Source organism: Oncorhynchus mykiss, chromosome 23 (genome assembly GCF_013265735.2).
Source record: "Oncorhynchus mykiss isolate Arlee chromosome 23, USDA_OmykA_1.1, whole genome shotgun sequence".
NCBI classification, from domain to species: Eukaryota; Metazoa; Chordata; class Actinopteri; order Salmoniformes; family Salmonidae; genus Oncorhynchus; species Oncorhynchus mykiss.
This window is the reverse complement of record NC_048587.1, coordinates 6,777,564-6,803,175: the sequence shown is the minus strand read 5'-3', so window position 1 is coordinate 6,803,175 and position 25,612 is coordinate 6,777,564. Positions and strand designations below refer to the sequence as shown.

General features: G+C 45.4%; 1 protein-coding gene across 3 annotated transcripts in view; it reads left to right on the top strand.

Moving 5' to 3' along the window:
* Positions 1-25,612, top strand: part of LOC110510773 (ubiquitin thioesterase ZRANB1) — a 67,351-nt gene that overhangs the window by 10,548 nt on the left and 31,191 nt on the right. For all 3 annotated transcript variants that reach the window (XM_036960851.1, XM_036960849.1, XM_036960850.1), the window contains exon 2: positions 53-1,091. In XM_036960851.1, coding sequence (XP_036816746.1) covers positions 116-1,091 — 976 coding nt within the window. In that variant the 5' untranslated portion in view covers positions 53-115. The remainder of the gene's footprint in view (positions 1-52; positions 1,092-25,612) is intronic.

Genomic DNA, 25,612 nt, shown 5'->3' with positions numbered 1-25,612 from the left:
ATGCAAACCATTTTTTGCTAAAAAACATTTCTGTGCATTTATGTCTCCGCAGACAGTGCCATACTGATCCCCTTGGTAACGGGATCAGAACCGTTTTCTTTCTACCTCGTCCGTGATGACCGAGGTGGGAGTGAAGTGGGCCTGCGACTACTGCACCTATGAGAACTGGCCGTCCGCTGTGAAGTGCACCATGTGTCGTGCACAGTGCCCCAGCAGTCCCATAATCACAAAGGAGACCTACAATAGCAGCCCCAGCAGTCTTAGTACGGAGCCTAGTTGTGGCTGGCAGGACCCTCCAAGCCCCGAGGGAAGCTGTGGTAGCCTCCTCATCTACCCAGACTCCAGTGCCAGGCCCCGTGTCAAGCCCCCCAGCATGGCTGAGAATAGCTCCAAATGGTCCTGTCAGATGTGCACCTACTTGAACTGGCCCCGTGCCATCCGCTGTACCCAGTGTCTGTGTCAGCGCCACCAGAGGACCCCATGCAGCCCCACAGAGGCCCCCCAGACATCAGGCTCCAATGTGGGCCACCGCCCAGCCCCTCCCCCCATGGACCCTTGTACAGAGGAGTACAACGACCGGAACAGACTCAACAGACTCAACACCCGAGGTGGTGGTGGTGGTGGCGGCAGTAGCAGTGGGCAGCACTGGACTTGCACGGCCTGTACTTACCAGAACTATCCCAAGACCCGGAAGTGCATTGTCTGCGACCACCCACAGCCTCAACCTAACAACCGGGAGGCTATTCCTATAGAGCTGGCTGGGCAGTCCGTGGAGTCTCCCTCCTCCACATCCTCAATCATCAATGAACAGGACAGAGACGGGGCCAGGTGGAGAGGGAGTGGGGGGAGCTGCAGTAGAGGGCTGAGCGGGGGACAGAGACAGGGACTGGGACAGAGGATGACTTCTCCACCCACCTCTAAGAAGGAGGCGGAGGTAAAGATGGACTTCCAGAGGATTGAGCTGGCGGCCGGGGCGATGGGCAGCGAAGAGGAGCAGCATCGCCGCCCGGAGAACATTGATTTCAAGAAGACCAAACAGATTAAGAACAGGATGAGGAAAACTGACTGGCTGTTCCTTAATGCTTGTGCAGGTGAGTGAGTGGCTATTATAGGATCTAAGTTAGTGTTTACTGTACATAAAGTCTTCCTGTCTGTGAATGGACATTACAGACACAAGATCACTAACTGGCCAAGCTGCAGGAGTTCACCCTGGTTGTCACTAACTGGCCAAGCTGCAGTAGTTCACCCTGGTTGTCACTAACTGGCCAAGCTGCAGTAGTTCACCCTGGTTGTCACTAACTGGCCAAGCTGCAGTAGTTCACCCTGGTTGTCACTAACTGGCCAAGCTGCAGTAGTTCACCCTGGTTGTCACTAACTGGCCAAGCTGCAGTAGTTCACCCTGGTTGTCACTAACTGGCCAAGCTGCAGGAGTTCACCCTGGTTGTCACTAACTGGCCAAGCTGCAGGAGTTCACCCTGGTTGTCACTAACTGGCCAAGCTGCAGGAGTTCACCCTGGTTGTCACTAACTGGCCAAGCTGCAGTAGTTCACCCTGGTTGTCACTAACTGGCCAAGCTGCAGTAGTTCACCCTGGTTGTCACTAACTGGCCACGCTGCAGGAGTTCACCCTGGTTGTCACTAACTGGCCAAGCTGCAGGAGTTCACCCTGGTTGTCACTAACTGGCCAAGCTGCAGTAGTTCACCCTGGTTGTCACTAACTGGCCACGCTGCAGGAGTTCACCCTGGTTGTGACTAACTGGCCAAGCTGCAGTAGTTCACCCTGGTTGTCACTAACTGGCCAAGCTGCAGTAGTTCACCCTGGTTGTCACTAACTGGCCAAGCTGCAGTAGTTCACCCTGGTTGTCACTAACTGGCCACGCTGCAGGAGTTCACCCTGGTTGTCACTAACTGGCCAAGCTGCAGGAGTTCACCCTGGTTGTCACTAACTGGCCAAGCTGCAGGAGTTCACCCTGGTTGTCACTAACTGGCCAAGTTACAAAGTTATGAAGGGGGGGGGGGGGATCTATAGTTAGATATCACAATATTATTTAGTAAGATATTATATCGATACTTTGACTCTCGTGTATCCATTTTGTGTTGTTAGCTAGCGCTAGTCGTCTGTACCCGCACCAAACTCTGGTATTTTTAATCCTATAGGTTATTCTTTGTACCCCTCGTATAGTCGGTGTCTACGCCCCTGGGGAAATCTCATTAGCATAATACAAACATCTGTCTGTGTGTTAAGTGGTTTTGTTGTTGTTGTATGGGCTGTCTCTCAATCCACAGCATCCACCAATGACTGCCCTCCGCCTCTGAGGTGGGAGGCGGCCGAGCTACAGCGGTGTTTGTCAGACACGAGACATCCAGAAAATTAGATTTTTCTCAGGAAAACATTTGTAGCGTCCCCAATTGTTTTCGTCTACAAACTCTATGGAAAGATGAGACTCTCACGATGGTGTTCTCATGGTTTTCAGGGTGTCCGTGGGTCCTTAGGCTCAAAATGTCTTAAATTCAGTTTTCTCGGGTCTTAAATGTGACGGAGTGACTACCGTGGTTCTGTTATATTGTGCCGATGCTTAATTGATGCTACGTGAGGAGAAAAATAAAATATTATTGAACATAAAAAAAAATACTCAAATAATACTCTGAATATGATGCTGGAGAGAGACCCACATGGGCCTCTGTGTTCATGTCTGGTCGTACGCCTGGAGAGAGACCCACATGGGCCTCTGTGTTCATGTCTGGTCGTACGCCTGGAGAGAGACCCACATGGGCCTCTGTGTTCATGTCTGGTCGTACGCCTGGAGAGAGACCCACACGGGCCTCTGTGTTCATGTCTGGTCGTACGCCTGGAGAGAGACCCACACGGGCCTCTGTGTTCATGTCTGGTCGTACGCCTGGAGAGAGACCCACACGGGCCTCTGTGTTCATGTCTGGTCGTACGCCTGGAGAGAGACCCACATGGGCCTCTGTGTTCATGTCTGGTCGTACGCCTGGAGAGAGACCCACATGGGCCTCTGTGTTCATGTCTGGTCGTACGCCTGGAGAGCGACCCACACGGGCCTCTGTGTTCATGTCTGGTCGTACGCCTGGAGAGAGACCCACATGGGCCTCTGTGTTCATGTCTGGTCGTACGCCTGGAGAGAGACCCACATGGGCCTCTGTGTTCATGTCTGGTCGTACGCCTGGAGAGAGACCCACATGGGCCTCTGTGTTCATGTCTGGTCGTACGCCTGGAGAGAGACCCACATGGGCCTCTGTGTTCATGTCTGGTCGTACGCCTGGAGAGAGACCCACATGGGCCTCTGTGTTCATGTCTGGTCGTACGCCTGGAGAGAGACCCACATGGGCCTCTGTGTTCATGTCTGGTCGTACGCCTGGAGAGAGACCCACATGGGCCTCTGTGTTCATGTCTGGTCGTACGCCTGGAGAGAGACCCACATGGGCCTCTGTGTTCATGTCTGGTCGTACGCCTGGAGAGAGACCCACACGGGCCTCTGTGTTCATGTCTGGTCGTACGCCTGGAGAGAGACCCACACGGGCCTCTGTGTTCATGTCTGGTCGTACGCCTGGAGAGAGACCCACATGGGCCTCTGTGTTCATGTCTGGTCGTACGCCTGGAGAGAGACCCACATGGGCCTCTGTGTTCATGTCTGGTCGTACGCCTGGAGAGAGACCCACATGGGCCTCTGTGTTCATGTCTGGTCGTACGCCTGGAGAGAGACCCACATGGGCCTCTGTGTTCATGTCTGGTCGTACGCCTGGAGAGAGACCCACATGGGCCTCTGTGTTCATGTCATGTCTGGTCGCACGCCTGGAGAGCGGCCCACATGGGCCTCTGTGTACACGTCTGGTCGCACGCCTGGAGAGCGGCCCACATGGGCCTCTGTGTTCATGTCTGGTCGCACGCCTGGAGAGCGACCCACATGGGCCTCTGTGTTCATGTCATGTCTGGTCGCACGCCTGGAGAGCGGCCCACATGGGCCTCTGTGTTCATGTCTGGTCACACGCCTGGAGAGCGACCCACATGGGCCTCTGTGTTCATGTCTGGTCACACGCCTGGAGAGCGGCCCACATGGGCCTCTGTGTTCACGTCATGTCTGGTCGCACGCCTGGAGAGCGACCCACATGGGCCTCTGTGTTCACGTCATGTCTGGTCGCACGCCTGGAGAGCGACCCACATGGGCCTCTGTGTTCACGTCTGGTCGCACGCCTGGAGAGCGACCCACATGGGCCTCTGTGTACACGTCTGGTTGCACGCCTGGAGAGCGACCCACATGGGCCTCTGTGTTCACGTCATGTCTGGTCGCACACCTGGAGAGCGACCCACATGGGCCTCTGTGTACACGTCTGGTCGCACGCCTGGAGAGCGACCCACATGGGCCTCTGTGTTCACGTCATGTCTGGTCGCACGCCTGGAGAGCGACCCACATGGGCCTCTGTGTTCATGTCTGGTCGCACGCCTGGAGAGCGACCCACATGGGCCTCTGTGTTCACGTCATGTCTGGTCGCACGCCTGGAGAGCGACCCACATGGGCCTCTGTGTTCACGTCATGTCTGGTCGCACGCCTGGAGAGCGACCCACATGGGCCTCTGTGTTTATGTCATGTCTGGTCGCACGCCTGGAGAGCGACCCACATGGGCCTCTGTGTTTATGTCTGGTCGCACGCCTGGAGAGCGACCCACATGGGCCTCTGTGTTCATGTCTGGTCGCACGCCTGGAGAGCGACCCACATGGGCCTCTGTGTTCACGTCATGTCTGGTCACACGCCTGGAGAGCGATCCACATGGGCCTCTGTGTTCATGTCTGGTCGCACGCCTGGAGAGCGACCCACATGGGCCTCTGTGTTCATGTCTGGTCGCACGCCTGGAGAGCGACCCACATGGGCCTCTGTGTACACCTCACGTCTGGTCGTACGCCTGGAGAGCGACCCACATCTGCCTCTGTGTACACGTCTGGTTGCACGCCGGAGAGCGACCCACATCTGCCTCTGTGTACACATCTGGTTGCACGCCGGAGAGCGACCCACATCTGCCTCTGTGTACACCTCACGTCTGGTTGCACGCCGGAGAGCGACCCACATCTGCCTCTGTGTACACCTCATGTCTGGCCGTACACCTGGAGAGCGACCCACATGGGCCTCTGTATTCACGTCATGTCTGGTCGCACGCCTGGAGAGCGACCCACATGGGTCCCTGTGTTCACGTCATGTGCATGTGCCAGTATGAATCAGGCTGTTGCCAGAGGAGAGAGCCAGGTAGCCAATAGGTCTACCATTTGATATATAAGCTGTGAGCGTTTATCTCTAAGCACTACTAGGTCTTGGCTAGATTGAATGCACTTGAGTAGAGATATATATGTTTTATGACTATCTAGAATGAAAATAGATGTGTTGCGGTTAGTGGCTCAGCAGCTGCATTGTTACATAATGAACACACACATAACTACAGTATTATTAAGAAAGGGCTTAGTTAGAAGGGAATCTTGGACCCATTGAATCCCTGACTGTTTGTCTTTGCTGTTCTGGGAGAGTCTCTGATAGTGAAAGTATTCCCTCAGGCCTGTAAGGATGAAAAGCTACTTTGGCTAGGCTGGGGAGCAGACTGTGACAGAGAGGAGGAAGGCTGGGGAGCAGACTGTGACAGAGAGGAGGAGAGGTCTGCTCTCTGTCTGGGTCCAGTGGGAGAGTGGCGACCGAGGGAGGGACAGAGTGAGCAGGAGACGGACGGAGAGAAAGAGACGGACGGAGAGAAAGAGACGGACGGGGAGAAAGAGACGGACGGGGAGAAAGAGACGGACGGGGAGAAAGAGACGGACGGGGAGAAAGAGACGGACGGGGAGAAAGAGACGGACGGGGAGAAAGAGACGGAGACGGACGGGGAGAAAGAGACGGAGACGGACGGAGAAAGAGACGGAGACGGACGGAGAAAGAGACGGAGACGGACGGAGAAAGAGACGGAGACGGACGGAGAAAGAGACGGAGACGGACGGAGAAAGAGACGGAGACGGACGGAGAAAGAGACGGAGACGGACGGAGAAAGAGACGGAGACGGACGGAGAGAAAGAGACGGACGGACGAAGAGAAAGGGACGGACGGAGAGAAAGAGACGGACGGAGAGAAAGAGACGGACGGAGAGAAAGAGACGGACGAAGAGAAAGAGACGGACGGAGAGAAAGAGAAAGAGACGGACGGGGAGAAAGAAGAGAGACGGACGGAGAGAAAGAAAGAGACGGACGGGGAGAAAGAGACGGGGAGAAAGAGAAAGAGACGGACGGGGAGAAAGAGACGGACGAAGAGAAAGAGACGGGCGGGGAGAAAGAGACGGGCGGGGAGAAAGAGACGGACGGGGAGAAAGAGACGGACGAAGAGAAAGAGACGGACGGGGAGAAAGAGACGGACGGGGAGAAGCAGAGAGGCTGTCTCCCTCCCTCCCCTGGCTGTGTGTCCAGAAACTCCTCTCTCTCCTTGGGGACAGAGTGTGATCTAGAGGGACAGCCTCCTCTAGCTGGCTCTCCTTGGGGACGGTCTCCTTCTTGTCTATATTGAATACAACATTTAAACATTCAGTGTAGGCTGGGAAAAGTATGTGAACCCCCCTAGGCTAATGATTTCTCCAAAAGCTAATTGGAGTCAGGAGTCAGTTAACATGGAGCCCAATCAATGAGATGAGATTGGAGATGTTGGTTAGAGCTGCCTTGCCCTATAAAAAAACACTCACAAAATGTTAGTTTGCTGTTCACAAGAAGCATTGCCTGATGTGACCCATGCCTCGAACAGAAGAGATCTCAGAAGACCTAAGATGAAGAATTGTCAACTTGCATAAAGCTGGAAAGGGTTACAAAAGTATCTCTAAAAGCCTCGACGTTCATCAGTCCACGCTAAGACAAATTGTCTATAAATGGAGAAAGCTCAGCACTGTTGCTACTCTCCCTAGGAGTGGCCGTGCTGAAAAGATGACTGCAAGAGCACAGGAGCAGAATGCTCAATGAGGTTAAGAAGAATCCTAGAGTGTCAACTAAAGACTTACAGAAATCTCTGGAACATGCTAACATCTCTGTTGATGACTAAAACACTAAACAAGAACGGTGTTCATGGGAGGACCACGGAAGAAGACATTGCTGTCCAAAAAACCCATTGCTGCACGTCTGAAGTTTGCAGAAGAGCACCTGGATGTTCCACAGCGCTACTGGCAGAATATTCCGTGGACAGATGGAACTACAGATGAGTCTTTTGGAAGGAACACACATGGGGGAGAAAAAAAGTCACAGTACACCAACAGCAACCTCATCCCAACTGTAAAGTATGGTGGAGGGAGCATCATGGTTTGGGACTGCTTCAGGGCCTGGACTGCTTGCTATCATCAACGGAGAAATGAATTCCCAAGTTTATCAAGATATTTTGCAGGAGAATGTTAGGCTATCTATCCGCCAGTTTAAGCGCAACAGAAGTTGGGTGACGCAACAGGACAACGACCCAAAACACAGAAGTAAATCAACAACAGAGTGGCTTCAACAGAAGAAAAATATGCCTTCTGGAGTGGCCCAGTAGGACTCCTGACCTCAACCCGATTGAGATGCTGTGGCATGACCTCAAGAGAGCAGTTCACACCAGACATCCCAAGAATATTGCAGAACTGAAACAGTTTTGTAAAGAGGAATGGTCCAAAATTCCTCCTGACCGTTGTGCAGGTCTGATCCACAACTAGAGAAAACGTTTGGTTGAGGTTATTGCTGCCAAAGGAGGGTCAACCAGTTATTAAACCCAAGGGTTCACCTACTTTTCCCACCCTGTACTGTGAATGTTGACACGCTGTGTTCCATAAAGACATGAACACGTATAATTGTTTGTGTGTTATTAGTTTAAAGCAGACTGTGTTTGTCTATTATTGTGACCTAGATGAAGATCAGATCAAATTTTATGACCCAATTTATGCAGAAATCCAGGTATTTCCGAAAGGTTCACATACTTTTCCTTGCCACTTTATGTCCTAATAATTCAAAAACATTGCTCAGAAAACCAGGTGTTTTTAATCAGCGTATCGCTTACTTCAAATATGACCCGTTCACACGTTTAAGATCAGCAGAGAAAGGTGTCTACGTGACTGGCACACTCGGCCTTCTGCCATTTTAATCAGTTTCATATCCGGGGCGGCAGGGTAGCCTAGTGGTTAGAGTGTAGAGGCGGCAGGGTAGCCTAGTGGTTAGAGTGTAGAGGCGGCAGGGTAGCCTAGTGGTTAGAGCGTTGGACTAGTAACCGGAAGGTTGCAAGTTCAAATCCCCGAGCTGACAAGGTATAAATCTGTCATTCTGCCCCTGAACCCACTGTTCCCCGATAGGCCGTCATTGAAAATAAGTCAGTTAGGAACAAAAACTTTTTTTAAATAAAATAAATTATTAATATTCATGTAAACATAACTCACTGATGCTTCTTTAAACCTGGTTAGTGCTGACTGCTCTGCTGGACCAAGCAGCCACCCATCCATCCTAGCAGGAAGTTAAAAATAGCCTTGACATAACATGAGCACAACACTGTGACAGTCTGACCTTGGCTCTGATTTCTTCTCCCCTCTGTCCACAGTCAGACGGTCTGTTGTTGAGACACAAATAATATTGTCTTGGGACTTGCATATTGACCAATGACTGATGTTGACTGGGTGAGGGCTCTGTGAGGGCTGTCAACTCTCTCACCACCTCACAGCTCATCTAACTTAGTGATGAATACATTTATTGTCCTCTCTCTCTCTCTCTCTCTCTCTCTCTCTGATGTCTCTCTCTCTCTGATGTCTCTCTCTCTCTGATGTCTCTCTCTCTCTACGGCAGATGTCTCTGTCCGATTATGGAGTTTGTTATTGAGACACAAATAATAATGCCTTGGGACGTGCATATTGACCAATGACTGATGTTGACTGGGTGAGGGCTCTGTGATAAACACATTTACTGTCCTCTCTGAGGCACAGTCAATATATATCAAAAGAAAATATTAATCAGGCATCAGATCACAGTTTATTATTTGACCTTGCTGGTGAACATTAGGTCGGCTAACCTCTCCCCTCCCCCTCTATGGTCCGATGTCTGTCTCTATCCGGCTAGGGAGTTTGTTGTTGTTCAGATACAATAATGTCTTGAGTCGTTGTTGAGACAAAGTTGGCTAACACCTTGAAGGGGTACCTACTAACTGACCTAATGACTTCATGACTAGGGGCTGGTACAATTACCTACTAACTGACCTAATGACTTCATGACTAGGGGCTGGTACAATTACCTACTAACTGACCTAATGACTTCATGACTAGGGGCTGGTTCAATTACCTACTAACTGACCTAATGACTAGGGGCTGGTACTATTACCTACTAACTGACCTAATGACTAGGGGCTGGTACTATTACCTACTAACTGACCTAATGACTTCATGACTAGGGGCTGGTACTATTACCTACTAACTGACCTAATGACTTCATGACTAGGGGCTGGTTCAATTACCTACTAACTGACCTATACAATTACCTACTAACTGACCTAATGACTTCATGACTAGGGGCTGGTTCAATTACCTACTAACTGACCTAATGACTAGGGGCTGGTACTATTACCTACTAACTGACCTAATGACTTCATGACTAGGGGCTGGTACAATTACCTACTAACTGACCTAATGACTTCATGACTAGGGGCTGGTACTATTACCTACTAACTGACCTAATGACTAGGGGCTGGTACTATTACCTACTAACTGACCTAATGACTTCATGACTAGGGGCTGGTACTATTACCTACTAACTGACCTAATGACTTCATGACTAGGGGCTGGTTCAATTACCTACTAACTGACCTAATGACTTCATGACCAGGGGCTGGTTCTATTACCTACTAACTGACCTAATGACTAGGGGCTGGTACAGTTACCTACTAACTGACCTAATGACTAGGGGCTGGTACAGTTACCTACTAACTGACCTAATGACTTCATGACTAGGGGCTGGTACAGTTACCTACTAACTGACCTAATGACTTCATGACTAGGGGCTGGTACAGTTACCTACTAACTGACCTAATGACTAGGGGCTGGTACAGTTACCTACTAACTGACCTAATGACTTCATGACTAGGGGCTGGTACAATTACCTACTAACTGACCTAATGACTTCATGACTAGGGGCTGGTACAGTTACCTACTAACTGACCTATACAATTACCTACTAACTGACCTAATGACTTCATGACTAGGGGCTGGTACTATTACCTACTAACTGACCTAATGACTTCATGACTAGGGGCTGGTTCAATTACCTACTAACTGACCTAATGACTTCATGACTAGGGGCTGGTTCAATTACCTACTAACTGACCTAATGACTTCATGACTAGGGGGTGGTTCAATTACCTACTAACTGACCTATACAATTACCTACTAACTGACCTAATGACTTCATGACTAGGGGGTATAACTGACCTAATGACTTCATGACTAGGGGCTGGTACAATTACCTACTAACTGACCTATACAATTACCTACTAACTGACCTAATGACTTCATGACTAGGGGCTGGTACAATTACCTACTAACTGACCTAATGACTTCATGACTAGGGGCTGGTACAGTTACCTACTAACTGACCTAATGACTTCATGACTAGGGGCTGGTACAGTTACCTACTAACTGACCTAATGACTTCATGACTAGAGGCTGGTTCAATTACCTACTAACTGACCTAATGACTTCATGACTAGGGGCTGGTTCAATTACCTACTAACTGACCTATACAATTACCTACTAACTGACCTAATGACTTCATGACTAGGGGCTGGTTCAATTACCTACTAACTGACCTAATGACTTCATGACTAGGGGCTGGTTCAATTACCTACTAACTGACCTATACAATTACCTACTAACTGACCTAATGACTTCATGACTAGGGGGTATAACTGACCTAATGACTTCATGACTAGGGGCTGGTTCAATTACCTACTAACTGACCTAATGACTTCATGACTAGGGGCTGGTTCAATTACCTACTAACTGACCTAATGACTTCATGACTAGGGGCTGGTACAATTACCTACTAACTGACCTAATGACTTCATGACCAGGGGCTGGTACAGTTACCTACTAACTGACCTAATGACTTCATGACTAGTGGCTGGTACAATTACCTACTAACTGACCTAATGACTAGGGGCTGGTACAGTTACCTACTAACTGACCTAATGACTTCATGACCAGGGGCTGGTACAGTTACCTACTAACTGACCTAATGACTTCATGACCAGGGGCTGGTACAGTTACCTACTAACTGACCTAATGACTTCATGACCAGGGGCTGGTACAATTACCTACTAACTGACCTAATGACTTCATGACCAGGGGCTGGTACAGTTACCTACTAACTGACCTAATGACTAGGGGCTGGTACAGTTACCTACTAACTGACCTAATGACTTCATGACTAGGGGCTGGTACAATTACCTACTAACTGACCTAATGACTTCATGACTAGGGGCTGGTACAGTTACCTACTAACTGACCTATACAATTACCTACTAACTGACCTAATGACTTCATGACTAGGGGCTGGTACTATTACCTACTAACTGACCTAATGACTTCATGACTAGGGGCTGGTTCAATTACCTACTAACTGACCTAATGACTTCATGACTAGGGGCTGGTTCAATTACCTACTAACTGACCTAATGACTTCATGACTAGGGGGTGGTTCAATTACCTACTAACTGACCTATACAATTACCTACTAACTGACCTAATGACTTCATGACTAGGGGGTATAACTGACCTAATGACTTCATGACTAGGGGCTGGTACAATTACCTACTAACTGACCTATACAATTACCTACTAACTGACCTAATGACTTCATGACTAGGGGCTGGTACAATTACCTACTAACTGACCTAATGACTTCATGACTAGGGGCTGGTACAGTTACCTACTAACTGACCTAATGACTTCATGACTAGGGGCTGGTACAGTTACCTACTAACTGACCTAATGACTTCATGACTAGGGGCTGGTTCAATTACCTACTAACTGACCTAATGACTTCATGACTAGGGGCTGGTTCAATTACCTACTAACTGACCTATACAATTACCTACTAACTGACCTAATGACTTCATGACTAGGGGCTGGTTCAATTACCTACTAACTGACCTAATGACTTCATGACTAGGGGCTGGTTCAATTACCTACTAACTGACCTATACAATTACCTACTAACTGACCTTACTGGCTTCATGACTAGGGGGTATAACTGACCTAATGACTTCATGACTAGGGGCTGGTTCAATTACCTACTAACTGACCTAATGACTTCATGACTAGGGGCTGGTTCAATTACCTACTAACTGACCTATACAATTACCTACTAACTGACCTAATGACTTCATGACTAGGGGCTGGTTCAATTACCTACTAACTGACCTAATGACTTCATGACTAGGGGCTGGTACAATTACCTACTAACTGACCTAATGACTAGGGGCTGGTACAGTTACCTACTAACTGACCTAATGACTTCATGACCAGGGGCTGGTACAGTTACCTACTAACTGACCTAATGACTTCATGACCAGGGGCTGGTACAGTTACCTACTAACTGACCTAATGACTTCATGACCAGGGGCTGGTACAATTACCTACTAACTGACCTAATGACTTCATGACCAGGGGCTGGTACAATTACCTACTAACTGACCTAATGACTTCATGACTAGGGGCTGGTACAGTTACCTACTAACTGACCTAATGACTTCATGACTAGGGGCTGGTACTATTACCTACTAACTGACCTAATGACTTCATGACCAGGGGCTGGTACTATTACCTACTAACTGACCTAATGACTTCATGACTAGGGGGTATAACTGACCTAATGACTTCATGACTAGGGGCTGGTACAATTACCTACTAACTGACCTAATGACTTCATGACTAGGGGCTGGTACAGTTACCTACTAACTGACCTAATGACTTCATGACTAGGGGCTGGTACAGTTACCTACTAACTGACCTAATGACTTCATGACTAGGGGCTGGTTCAATTACCTACTAACTGACCTAATGACTAGGGGCTGGTACTATTACCTACTAACTGACCTAATGACTAGGGGCTGGTACTATTACCTACTAACTGACCTAATGACTTCATGACTAGGGGCTGGTTCAATTACCTACTAACTGACCTAATGACTTCATGACTAGGGGCTGGTACAATTACCTACTAACTGACCTATACAATTACCTACTAACTGACCTATACAATTACCTACTAACTGACCTATACAATTACCTACTAACTGACCTATACAATTACCTACTAACTGACCTAATGACTTCATGACTAGGGGCTGGTACAGTTACCTACTAACTGACCTAATGACTTCATGACTAGGGGCTGGTACAATTACCTACTAACTGACCTAATGACTTCATGACTAGGGGGTATAACTGACCTAATGACTAGGGGCTGGTACAGTTACCTACTAACTGACCTAATGACTTCATGACTAGGGGCTGGTACTGTTACCTACTAACTGACCTAATGACTTCATGACCAGGGGCTGGTACTATTACCTACTAACTGACCTAATGACTAGGGGCTGGTACAGTTACCTACTAACTGACCTAATGACTTCATGACTAGGGGGTATAACTGACCTAATGACTTCATGACTAGGGGCTGGTACAATTACCTACTAACTGACCTAATGACTTCATGACTAGGGGCTGGTACAGTTACCTACTAACTGACCTAATGACTTCATGACTAGTGGCTGGTACAGTTACCTACTAACTGACCTAATGACTTCATGACTAGGGGCTGGTTCAATTACCTACTAACTGACCTAATGACTAGGGGCTGGTACTATTACCTACTAACTGACCTAATGACTAGGGGCTGGTACTATTACCTACTAACTGACCTAATGACTTCATGACTAGGGGCTGGTTCAATTACCTACTAACTGACCTAATGACTTCATGACTAGGGGCTGGTACAGTTACCTACTAACTGACCTAATGACTTCATGACTAGGGGCTGGTTCAATTACCTACTAACTGACCTAATGACTTCATGACTAGGGGCTGGTACAGTTACCTACTAACTGACCTAATGACTTCATGACTAGGGGCTGGTACAGTTACCTACTAACTGACCTAATGACTTCATGACTAGGGGCTGGTACAATTACCTACTAACTGACCTAATGACTTCATGACTAGGGGGTGGTACAATTACCTACTAACTGACCTAATGACTTCATGACTAGGGGGTATAACTGACCTAATGACTTCATGACTAGGGGCTGGTTCAATTACCTACTAACTGACCTAATGACTTCATGACTAGGGGCTGGTACAATTACCTACTAACTGACCTAATGACTAGGGGCTGGTACAATTACCTACTAACTGACCTAATGACTTCATGACTAGGGGCTGGTTCAATTACCTACTAACTGACCTAATGACTAGGGGCTGGTTCAATTACCTACTAACTGACCTAATGACTTCATGACTAGGGGCTGGTACAGTTACCTACTAACTGACCTAATGACTTCATGACTAGGGGCTGGTACAATTACCTACTAACTGACCTAATGACTTCATGACTAGGGGCTGGTACAGTTACCTACTAACTGACCTAATGACTTCATGACTAGGGGCTGGTTCAATTACCTACTAACTGACCTAATGACTTCATGACTAGGGGCTGGTACAATTACCTACTAACTGACCTAATGACTTCATGACCAGGGGCTGGTACAATTACCTACTAACTGACATAATGACTTCATGACTAGGGGCTGGTACAATTACCTACTAACTGACATAATGACTTCATGACTAGGGGCTGGTACAATTACCTACTAACTGACCTAATGACTTCATGACTAGGGGCTGGTTCAGTTACCTACTAACTGACCTAATGACTTCATGACTAGGGGCTGGTTCTATTACCTACTAACTGACCTAATGACTTCATGACTAGGGGCTGGTTCAATTACCTACTAACTGACCTAATGACTTCATGACTAGGGGCTGGTTCAATTACCTACTAACTGACCTATACAATTACCTACTAACTGACCTAATGACTTCATGACTAGGGGCTGGTTCAATTACCTACTAACTGACCTAATGACTTCATGACTAGGGGCTGGTACAATTACCTACTAACTGACCTATACAATTACCTACTAACTGACCTAATGACTTCATGACTAGGGGCTGGTACAATTACCTACTAACTGACCTAATGACTTCATGACTAGGGGCTGGTACAGTTACCTACTAACTGACCTAATGACTTCATGACTAGGGGCTGGTACAATTACCTACTAACTGACCTAATGACTTCATGACTAGGGGCTGGTACTATTACCTACTAACTGACCTAATGACTTCATGACTAGGGGCTGGTTCAATTACCTACTAACTGACCTAATGACTTCATGACTAGGGGCTGGTTCAATTACCTACTAACTGACCTATACAATTACCTACTAACTGACCTAATGACTTCATGACTAGGGGCTGGTACTATTACCTACTAACTGACCTAATGACTTCATGACTAGGGGCTGGTACAATTACCTACTAACTGACCTAATGACTAGGGGCTGGTACAGTTACCTACTAACTGACCTAATGACTTCATGACTAGGGGCTGGTACAGTTACCTACTAACTGACCTAATGACTTCATGACTAGGGGCTGGTACAATTACCTACTAACTGACCTAATGACTTCATGACTAGGGGCTGGTACAATTACCTACTAACTGACCTAATGACTTCATGACTAGGGGCTGGTTCAATTACCTACTAACTGACCTAATGACTTCATGACTAGGGGCTGGTACAGTTACCTACTAACTGACCTAATGACTTCATGACTAGGGGGTATAACTGACCTAATGACTTCATGACTAGGGGGTATAACTGACCTAATGACTTCATGACTAGGGGCTGGTTCAATTACCTACTAACTGACCTATACAATTACCTACTAACTGACCTAATGACTTCATGACTAGGGGCTGGTTCAATTACCTACTAACTGACCTAATGACTTCATGACTAGGGGCTGGTACAATTACCTACTAACTGACCTAATGACTTCATGACTAGGGGCTGGTTCAATTACCTACTAACTGACCTATACAATTACCTACTAACTGACCTAATGACTTCATGACTAGGGGCTGGTTCAATTACCTACTAACTGACCTATACAATTACCTACTAACTGACCTATACAATTACCTACTAACTGACCTAATGACTTCATGACTAGGGGCTGGTTCAATTACCTACTAACTGACCTAATGACTTCATGACTAGGGGCTGGTACAATTACCTACTAACTGACCTAATGACTTCATGACTAGGGGCTGGTTCTATTACCTACTAACTGACCTAATGACTTCATGACTAGGGGCTGGTTCAATTACCTACTAACTGACCTAATGACTTCATGACTAGGGGCTGGTTCAATTACCTACTAACTGACCTATACAATTACCTACTAACTGACCTAATGACTTCATGACTAGGGGCTGGTTCAATTACCTACTAACTGACCTAATGACTTCATGACTAGGGGCTGGTTCAATTACCTACTAACTGACCTAATGACTTCATGACTAGGGGCTGGTACAGTTACCTACTAACTGACCTAATGACTTCATGACTAGGGGCTGGTTCAATTACCTACTAACTGACCTATACAATTACCTACTAACTGACCTAATGACTTCATGACTAGGGGCTGGTACAGTTACCTACTAACTGACCTAATGACTTCATGACTAGGGGGTATAACTGACCTAATGACTTCATGACTAGGGGGTATAACTGACCTAATGACTTCATGACTAGGGGCTGGTTCAATTACCTACTAACTGACCTATACAATTACCTACTAACTGACCTAATGACTTCATGACTAGGGGCTGGTTCAATTACCTACTAACTGACCTAATGACTTCATGACTAGGGGCTGGTACAATTACCTACTAACTGACCTAATGACTTCATGACTAGGGGCTGGTTCAATTACCTACTAACTGACCTATACAATTACCTACTAACTGACCTAATGACTTCATGACTAGGGGCTGGTTCAATTACCTACTAACTGACCTATACAATTACCTACTAACTGACCTATACAATTACCTACTAACTGACCTAATGACTTCATGACTAGGGGCTGGTTCAATTACCTACTAACTGACCTAATGACTTCATGACTAGGGGCTGGTACAATTACCTACTAACTGACCTAATGACTTCATGACTAGGGGCTGGTTCTATTACCTACTAACTGACCTAATGACTTCATGACTAGGGGCTGGTTCAATTACCTACTAACTGACCTAATGACTTCATGACTAGGGGCTGGTTCAATTACCTACTAACTGACCTATACAATTACCTACTAACTGACCTAATGACTTCATGACTAGGGGCTGGTTCAATTACCTACTAACTGACCTAATGACTTCATGACTAGGGGCTGGTTCAATTACCTACTAACTGACCTAATGACTTCATGACTAGGGGCTGGTACAGTTACCTACTAACTGACCTAATGACTTCATGACTAGGGGCTGGTTCAATTACCTACTAACTGACCTATACAATTACCTACTAACTGACCTAATGACTTCATGACTAGGGGCTGGTACAATTACCTACTAACTGACCTAATGACTTCATGACTAGGGGCTGGTACAGTTACCTACTAACTGACCTAATGACTTCATGACTAGGGGCTGGTTCAATTACCTACTAACTGACCTATACAATTACCTACTAACTGACCTAATGACTTCATGACTAGGGGCTGGTACAATTACCTACTAACTGACCTAATGACTTCATGACTAGGGGCTGGTACAATTACCTACTAACTGACCTAATGACTTCATGACTAGGGGGTATAACTGACCTAATGACTTCATGACTAGGGGGTATAACTGACCTAATGACTTCATGACTAGGGGGTATAACTGACCTAATGACTTCATGACTAGGGGGTATAACTGACCTAATGACTTCATGACTAGGGGCTGGTACTATTACCTACTAACTGACCTAATGACTTCATGACTAGGGGCTGGTACAATTACCTACTAACTGACCTAATGACTTCATGACTAGGGGGTATAACTGACCTAATGACTTCATGACTAGGGGCTATAACTGACCTAATGACTTCATGACTAGGGGCTGGTTCAATTACCTACTAACTGACCTAATGACTTCATGACTAGGGGCTGGTACAGTTACCTACTAACTGACCTAATGACTTCATGACTAGGGGCTGGTTCAATTACCTACTAACTGACCTAATGACTAGGGGCTGGTACTATTACCTACTAACTGACCTAATGACTTCATGACTAGGGGCTGGTTCAATTACCTACTAACTGACCTAATGACTTCATGACTAGGGGCTGGTTCAATTACCTACTAACTGACCTAATGACTTCATGACTAGGGGCTGGTTCAATTACCTACTAACTGACCTATACAATTACCTACTAACTGACCTAATGACTTCATGACTAGGGGCTGGTACTATTACCTACTAACTGACCTAATGACTTCATGACCAGGGGGTATAACTGACCTAATGACTTCATGACTAGGGGCTGGTTCAATTACCTACTAACTGACCTAATGACTTCATGACTAGGGGCTGGTACAATTACCTACTAACTGACCTAATGACTTCATGACTAGGGGCTGGTACTATTACCTACTAACTGACCTAATGACTTCATGACTAGGGGCTGGTACAATTACCTACTAACTGACCTAATGACTTCATGACTAGGGGCTGGTACAATTACCTACTAACTGACCTAATGACTTCATGACTAGGGGCTGGTACTATTACCTACTAACTGACCTAATGACTTCATGACTAGGGGCTGGTACAGTTACCTACTAACTGACCTAATGACTTCATGACTAGGGGCTGGTACTGTTACCTACTAACTGACCTAATGACTTCATGACTAGGGGCTGGTACAATTACCTACTAACTGACCTAATGACTTCATGACCAGGGGCTGGTACAGTTACCTACTAACTGACCTAATGACTTCATGACTAGGGGCTGGTTCAATTACCTACTAACTGACCTATACAATTACCTACTAACTGACCTAATGACTTCATGACCAGGGGCTGGTACAATTACCTACTAACTGACCTAATGACTTCATGACTAGGGGGTATACCTGACCTAATGACTTCATGACTAGGGGCTGGTTCAATTACCTACTAACTGACCTAATGACTTCATGACTAGGGGCTGGTACAATTACCTACTAACTGACCTAATGACTTCATGACTAGGGGGTGGTTCAATTACCTACTAACTGACCTAATGACTTCATGACTAGGGGCTGGTACAATTACCTACTAACTGACCTAATGACTTCATGACTAGGGGGTGGTTCAATTACCTACTAACTGACCTATACAATTACCTACTAACTGACCTAATGACTAGGGGCTGGTACTATTACCTACTAACTGACCTAATGACTTCATGACTAGGGGGTATAACTGACCTAATGACTAGGGGCTGGTACAGTTACCTACTAACTGACCTAATGACTTCATGACTAGGGGCTGGTACAATTACCCACTAACTGACCTAATGACTTCATGACTAGGGGCTGGTACAATTACCTACTAACTGACCTAATGACTTCATGACTAGGGGCTGGTACAATTACCTACTAACTGACCTAATGACTTCATGACTAGGGGCTGGTACAATTACCTACTAACTGACCTAATGACTTCATGACTAGGGGCTGGTACAATTACCTACTAACTGACCTAATGACTTCATGACTAGGGGCTGGTTCTATTACCTACTAACTGACCTAATGACTTCATGACTAGGGGCTGGTACAATTACCTACTAACTGACCTAATGACTTCATGACTAGGGGCTGGTACAATTACCTACTAACTGACCTAATGACTTCATGACTAGGGGCTGGTACAATTACCTACTAACTGACCTAATGACTTCATGACCAGGGGCTGGTACAATTACCTACTAACTGACCTAATGACTTCATGACTAGGGGCTGGTACTATTACCTACTAACTGACCTAATGACTTCATGACTAGGGGCTGGTTCAATTACCTACTAACTGACCTAATGACTAGGGGCTGGTACAGTTACCTACTAACTGACCTAATGACTTCATGACTAGGGGCTGGTACAATTACCTACTAACTGACCTAATGACTTCATGACTAGGGGCTGGTACAATTACCTACTAACTGACCTAATGACTTCATGACTAGGGGCTGGTTCAATTACCTACTAACTGACCTATACAATTACCTACTAACTGACCTAATGACTTCATGACTAGGGGTTCAATTACCTACTAACTGACCTATACAATTACCTACTAACTGACCTAATGACTTCATGACCAGGGGCTGGTACTATTACCTACTAACTGACCTAATGACTAGGGGCTGGTACAGTTACCTACTAACTGACCTAATGACTTCATGACTAGGGGCTGGTACAATTACCTACTAACTGACCTAATGACTTCATGACTAGGGGCTGGTACAATTACCTACTAACTGACCTAATGACTTCATGACTAGGGGCTGGTTCAATTACCTACTAACTGACCTATACAATTACCTACTAACTGACCTAATGACTTCATGACCAGGGGCTGGTACTATTACCTACTAACTGACCTAATGACTTCATGACTAGGGGTTCAATTACCTACTAACTGACCTATACAATTACCTACTAACTGACCTAATGACTTCATGACCAGGGGCTGGTACTATTACCTACTAACTTCCTCTTGCAGGAACTGCTGACACACTCCAGCCACATGAGGTCTACCATTGTCTTGCATTAGGAGGAACCCAGGGCCAACCGCACCAGCATATGGTCTCACAAGGCGTCTGAGGATCTCATCTCGGTACCTAATGGCAGTCAGGCTACCTCTGGCAAGCACATGGAGGGCTGTGCGGCCCCCCAAAGAAATGCCACCCCACACCATAACTGACCCTCCGCCAAACCGGTCATGCTGGAGGATGTTGCAGGCAGCAGAACGTTCTCCACGGCGTCTCCAGACTCTGTCACGTCTGTCACATGTGCTCAGTGTGAACCTGCTTTCATCTGTGAAGAGCACAGGGCGCCAGTGGTGAATTTGCCAATCTTGGTGTTCTCTGGCAAATGCCAAACGTCCTGCACAGTGTTGTCACAACCCCCACCTGTGGACGTCGGGCCCTCATACCACCCTTATGGAGTTTTTTTGGTAATGTCAGTTGAGTTGAATCAACAAATCACATGGCTCGTATTTTACTTCCTGCTTTTTGCTCCTGAATGAGGATTCCCATTCTATTCATTATATTTCTATGGCAGCACATGCAGTCAGAGGCGGGGGATTGGAGAAAATGGACATCAATAAAATGAGAGGAGGCGGGGGATTGGAGAAAATGTGCATCAATAAAATGAGAGGAGGCGGGGGATTGGAGAAAATGGACATCAATAAAATGAGAGGAGGCGGGGGATTGGAGAAAATGTGCATCAATAAAATGAGAGGAGGCGGGGGATTGGAGAAAATGTACGTCAATAAAATGAGAGGAGGCGTAGGATTGGAGAAAATGTACGTCAAAAAAACATTTTTTTTATACAATAAAATGCTATTCGAACAGCTATTATGGTGACCACAATCATTTGACTGCCCTATCATACCACCTACTAACCTACATAATGACTTCATACCACCTACTAACCTACATAATGACTTCATACCACCTACTAACCTACATAATGACTTCATACCACCTACTAACCTACATAATGACTTCATACCACCTACTAACCTACATAATGACTTCATACCACCTACTAACCTACATAATGACTTCATACCACCTACTAACCTACATAATGACTTCATACCACCTACTAACCTACATAATGACTTCATACCACCTACTAACCTACATAATGACTTCATACCACCTACTAACCTACATAATGACTTCATAACACCTACTAACCTACATAATGACTTCATACCACCTACTAACCTACATAATGACTTCATACCACCTACTAACCTACATAATGACTTCATACCACCTACTAACCTACATAATGACTTCATACCACCTACTAACCTACATAATGACTTCATACCACCTACTAACCTACATAATGGCTTCATACCACCTACTAACCTACATAATGACTTCATACCACCTACTAACCTACATAATGACTTCATACCACCTACTAACCTACATAATGACTTCATACCACCTACTAACCTACATAATGACTTCATACCACCTACTAACCTACATAATGACTTCATACCACCTACTAACCTACATAATGACTTCATACCACCTACTAACCTACATAATGACTTCATACCACCTACTAACCTACATTATGACTTCATACCACCTACTAACCTACATAATGACTTCATACCACCTACTAACCTACATAATGACTTCATACCACCTACTAACCTACATAATGACTTCATACCACCTACTAACCTACATAATGACTTCATACCACCTACTAACCTACATAATGACTTCATACCACCTACTAACCTACATAATGACTTCATACCACCTACTAACCTACATAATGACTTCATACCGCCTACTAACCTACATAATGACTTCATACCACCTACTAACCTACATAATGACTTCATAACACCTACTAACCTACATAATGACTTCATACCACCTACTAACCTACATAATGACTTCATAACACCTACTAACCTACATAATGACTTCATACCACCTACTAACCTACATTATGACTTCATACCACCTACTAACCTACATAATGACTTCATACCACCTACTAACCTACATAATGACTTCATACCACCTACTAACCTACATAATGACTTCATACCACCTACTAACCTACATAATGACTTCATACCACCTACTAACCTACATAATGACTTCATACCACCTACTAACCTACATAATGACTTCATACCACCTACTAACCTACAAAATGACTTCATACCACCTACTAACCTACATAATGACTTCATAACACCTACTAACCTACATAATGACTTCATAATAGCCTACATAATGTCTGGCCAGGGAGTCTGTTGTTGAGATACAATACTGTCATAAGTCTGGCTAGAGAGTTTGTTGAGATACAATACTGTCATAAGTCTGGCTAGAGAGTTTGTTGTTGAGATACAATAAGTCTGGCTAGAGAGTGTGTTGAGACACAATATTGTCTTGGGACATGCATATTGACCAATGAATGTGATATTGTCTGGGTTATTAGGTTAGGCTTTCTTTTTTGTATTTACTAAACTAGGCAAGTCAGTTAAGAACAAATTATTTTTTTACGATGACGGCCTACCCAAACCTGAGCCGTTTGTGCGGGGACTCCCAACTACGGCCGGGTGTGATGCAGCCTGGATTCGAACCAGGTACTGCAGTGACGAGTCCTGCACTGAGATGTAGTGTCTTAGACCTCTGCGCCTCTCAGGTGCAAATGAGGCCAACCAGACACCAGACATCACCTTACAGTTTATTATCTGACTTAGTGACTAATATTAGAGCACAGGTTGAAGAAAAACTCTGATTCCAATGATCTCATTGGTTATTCTGAAGGAAAACTCTGATCAGATGATGTCATTGGTTATTCTGAAGGAGAACTCTGATCAGATGATGTCATTGGTTATTCTGAAGGAGAACTCTGATCAGATGATGTCATTGGTTATTCTGAAGGAGAACTCTGATCAGATGATGTCATTGGTTATTCTGAAGGAGAACTCTGATCAGATGATGTCATTGGTTGTTCTGAAGGAGAACTCTGATCAGATGATATCATTGGTTATTCTGAAGAAGAACTCTGATCAGATGATGTCATTGGTTATTCTGAAGGAGAACTCTGATCAGATGATATCATTGGTTATTCTGAAGGAGAACTCTGATCAGATGATGTCATTGGTTATTCTGAAGGAGAACTCTGATCAGATGATGTCATTGGTTATTCTGAAGAAAAACTCTGATCAGATGATGTCATTGGTTTTAGTTTCAGTACTGGTTATTCTGAAGGAAGCTGATCGGAGGATCTCATTGGTTTTAGTTTCAGTACTGGTTATTCTGAAGGAGAACTCTGATCAGATGATCTCATTGGTTATTCTGAAGGAGAACTCTGATCAGATGATCTCATTGGTTATTCTGAAGGAAGCTGATCAGATGATTTCATTGGTTTTAGTTTCAGTACTGGTTATTCTGAAGGAAAACTCTGATCAGATGATGTCATTGGTTATTCTGAAGGAGAACTCTGATCAGATGATGTCATTGGTTATTCTGAAGGAGAACTCTGATCAGATGATGTCATTGGTTATTCTGAAGGAGAACTCTGATCAGATGATGTCATTGGTTATTCTGAAGGAGAACTCTGATCAGATGATGTCATTGGTTGTTCTGAAGGAGAACTCTGATCAGATGATATCATTGGTTATTCTGAAGAAGAACTCTGATCAGATGATGTCATTGGTTATTCTGAAGGAGAACTCTGATCAGATGATGTCATTGGTTATTCTGAAGGAGAACTCTGATCAGATGATGTCATTGGTTGTTCTGAAGGAGAACTCTGATCAGATGATATCATTGGTTATTCTGAAGAAGAACTCTGATCAGATGATGTCATTGGTTATTCTGAAGGAGAACTCTGATCAGATGATATCATTGGTTATTCTGAAGGAGAACTCTGATCAGATGATGTCATTGGTTATTCTGAAGGAGAACTCTGATCAGATGATGTCATTGGTTATTCTGAAGAAAAACTCTGATCAGATGATGTCATTGGTTTTAGTTTCAGTACTGGTTATTCTGAAGGAAGCTGATCGGAGGATCTCATTGGTTTTAGTTTCAGTACTGGTTATTCTGAAGGAGAACTCTGATCAGATGATGTCATTGGTTATTCTGAAGAAAAACTATGATCAGATGATCTCATTGGTTTCAGTTTCAGTACTGGTTATTCTGAAGGAAAACTCTGATCAGATGATCTCATTCGTTATTCTGAAGGAGAACTCTGATCAGATGATCTCATTGGTTATTCTGAAGGAGAACTCTGATCAGATGATGTCATTGGTTTTAGTTTCAGTACTGGTTATTCTGAAGGAAGCTGATCGGAGGATCTCATTGGTTTTAGTTTCAGTACTGGTTATTCTGAAGGAAGCTGATCGGAGGATCTCATTGGTTTTAGTTTCAGTACTGGTTATTCTGAAGGAAGCTGATCGGAGGATCTCATTGGTTTTAGTTTCAGTACTGGTTATTCTGAAGGAAGCTGATCGGAGGATCTCATTGGTTTTAGTTTCAGTACTGGTTATTCTGAAGAAAGCTGATCGGAGAATCTCATTGGTTTTAGTTTCAGTACTGGTTGTTCTGAAGGAAGCTGATCGGAGGATCTCATTGGTTTTAGTTTCAGTACTGGTTATTCTGAAGGAAGCTGATCGGAGGATCTCATTGGTTTTAGTTTC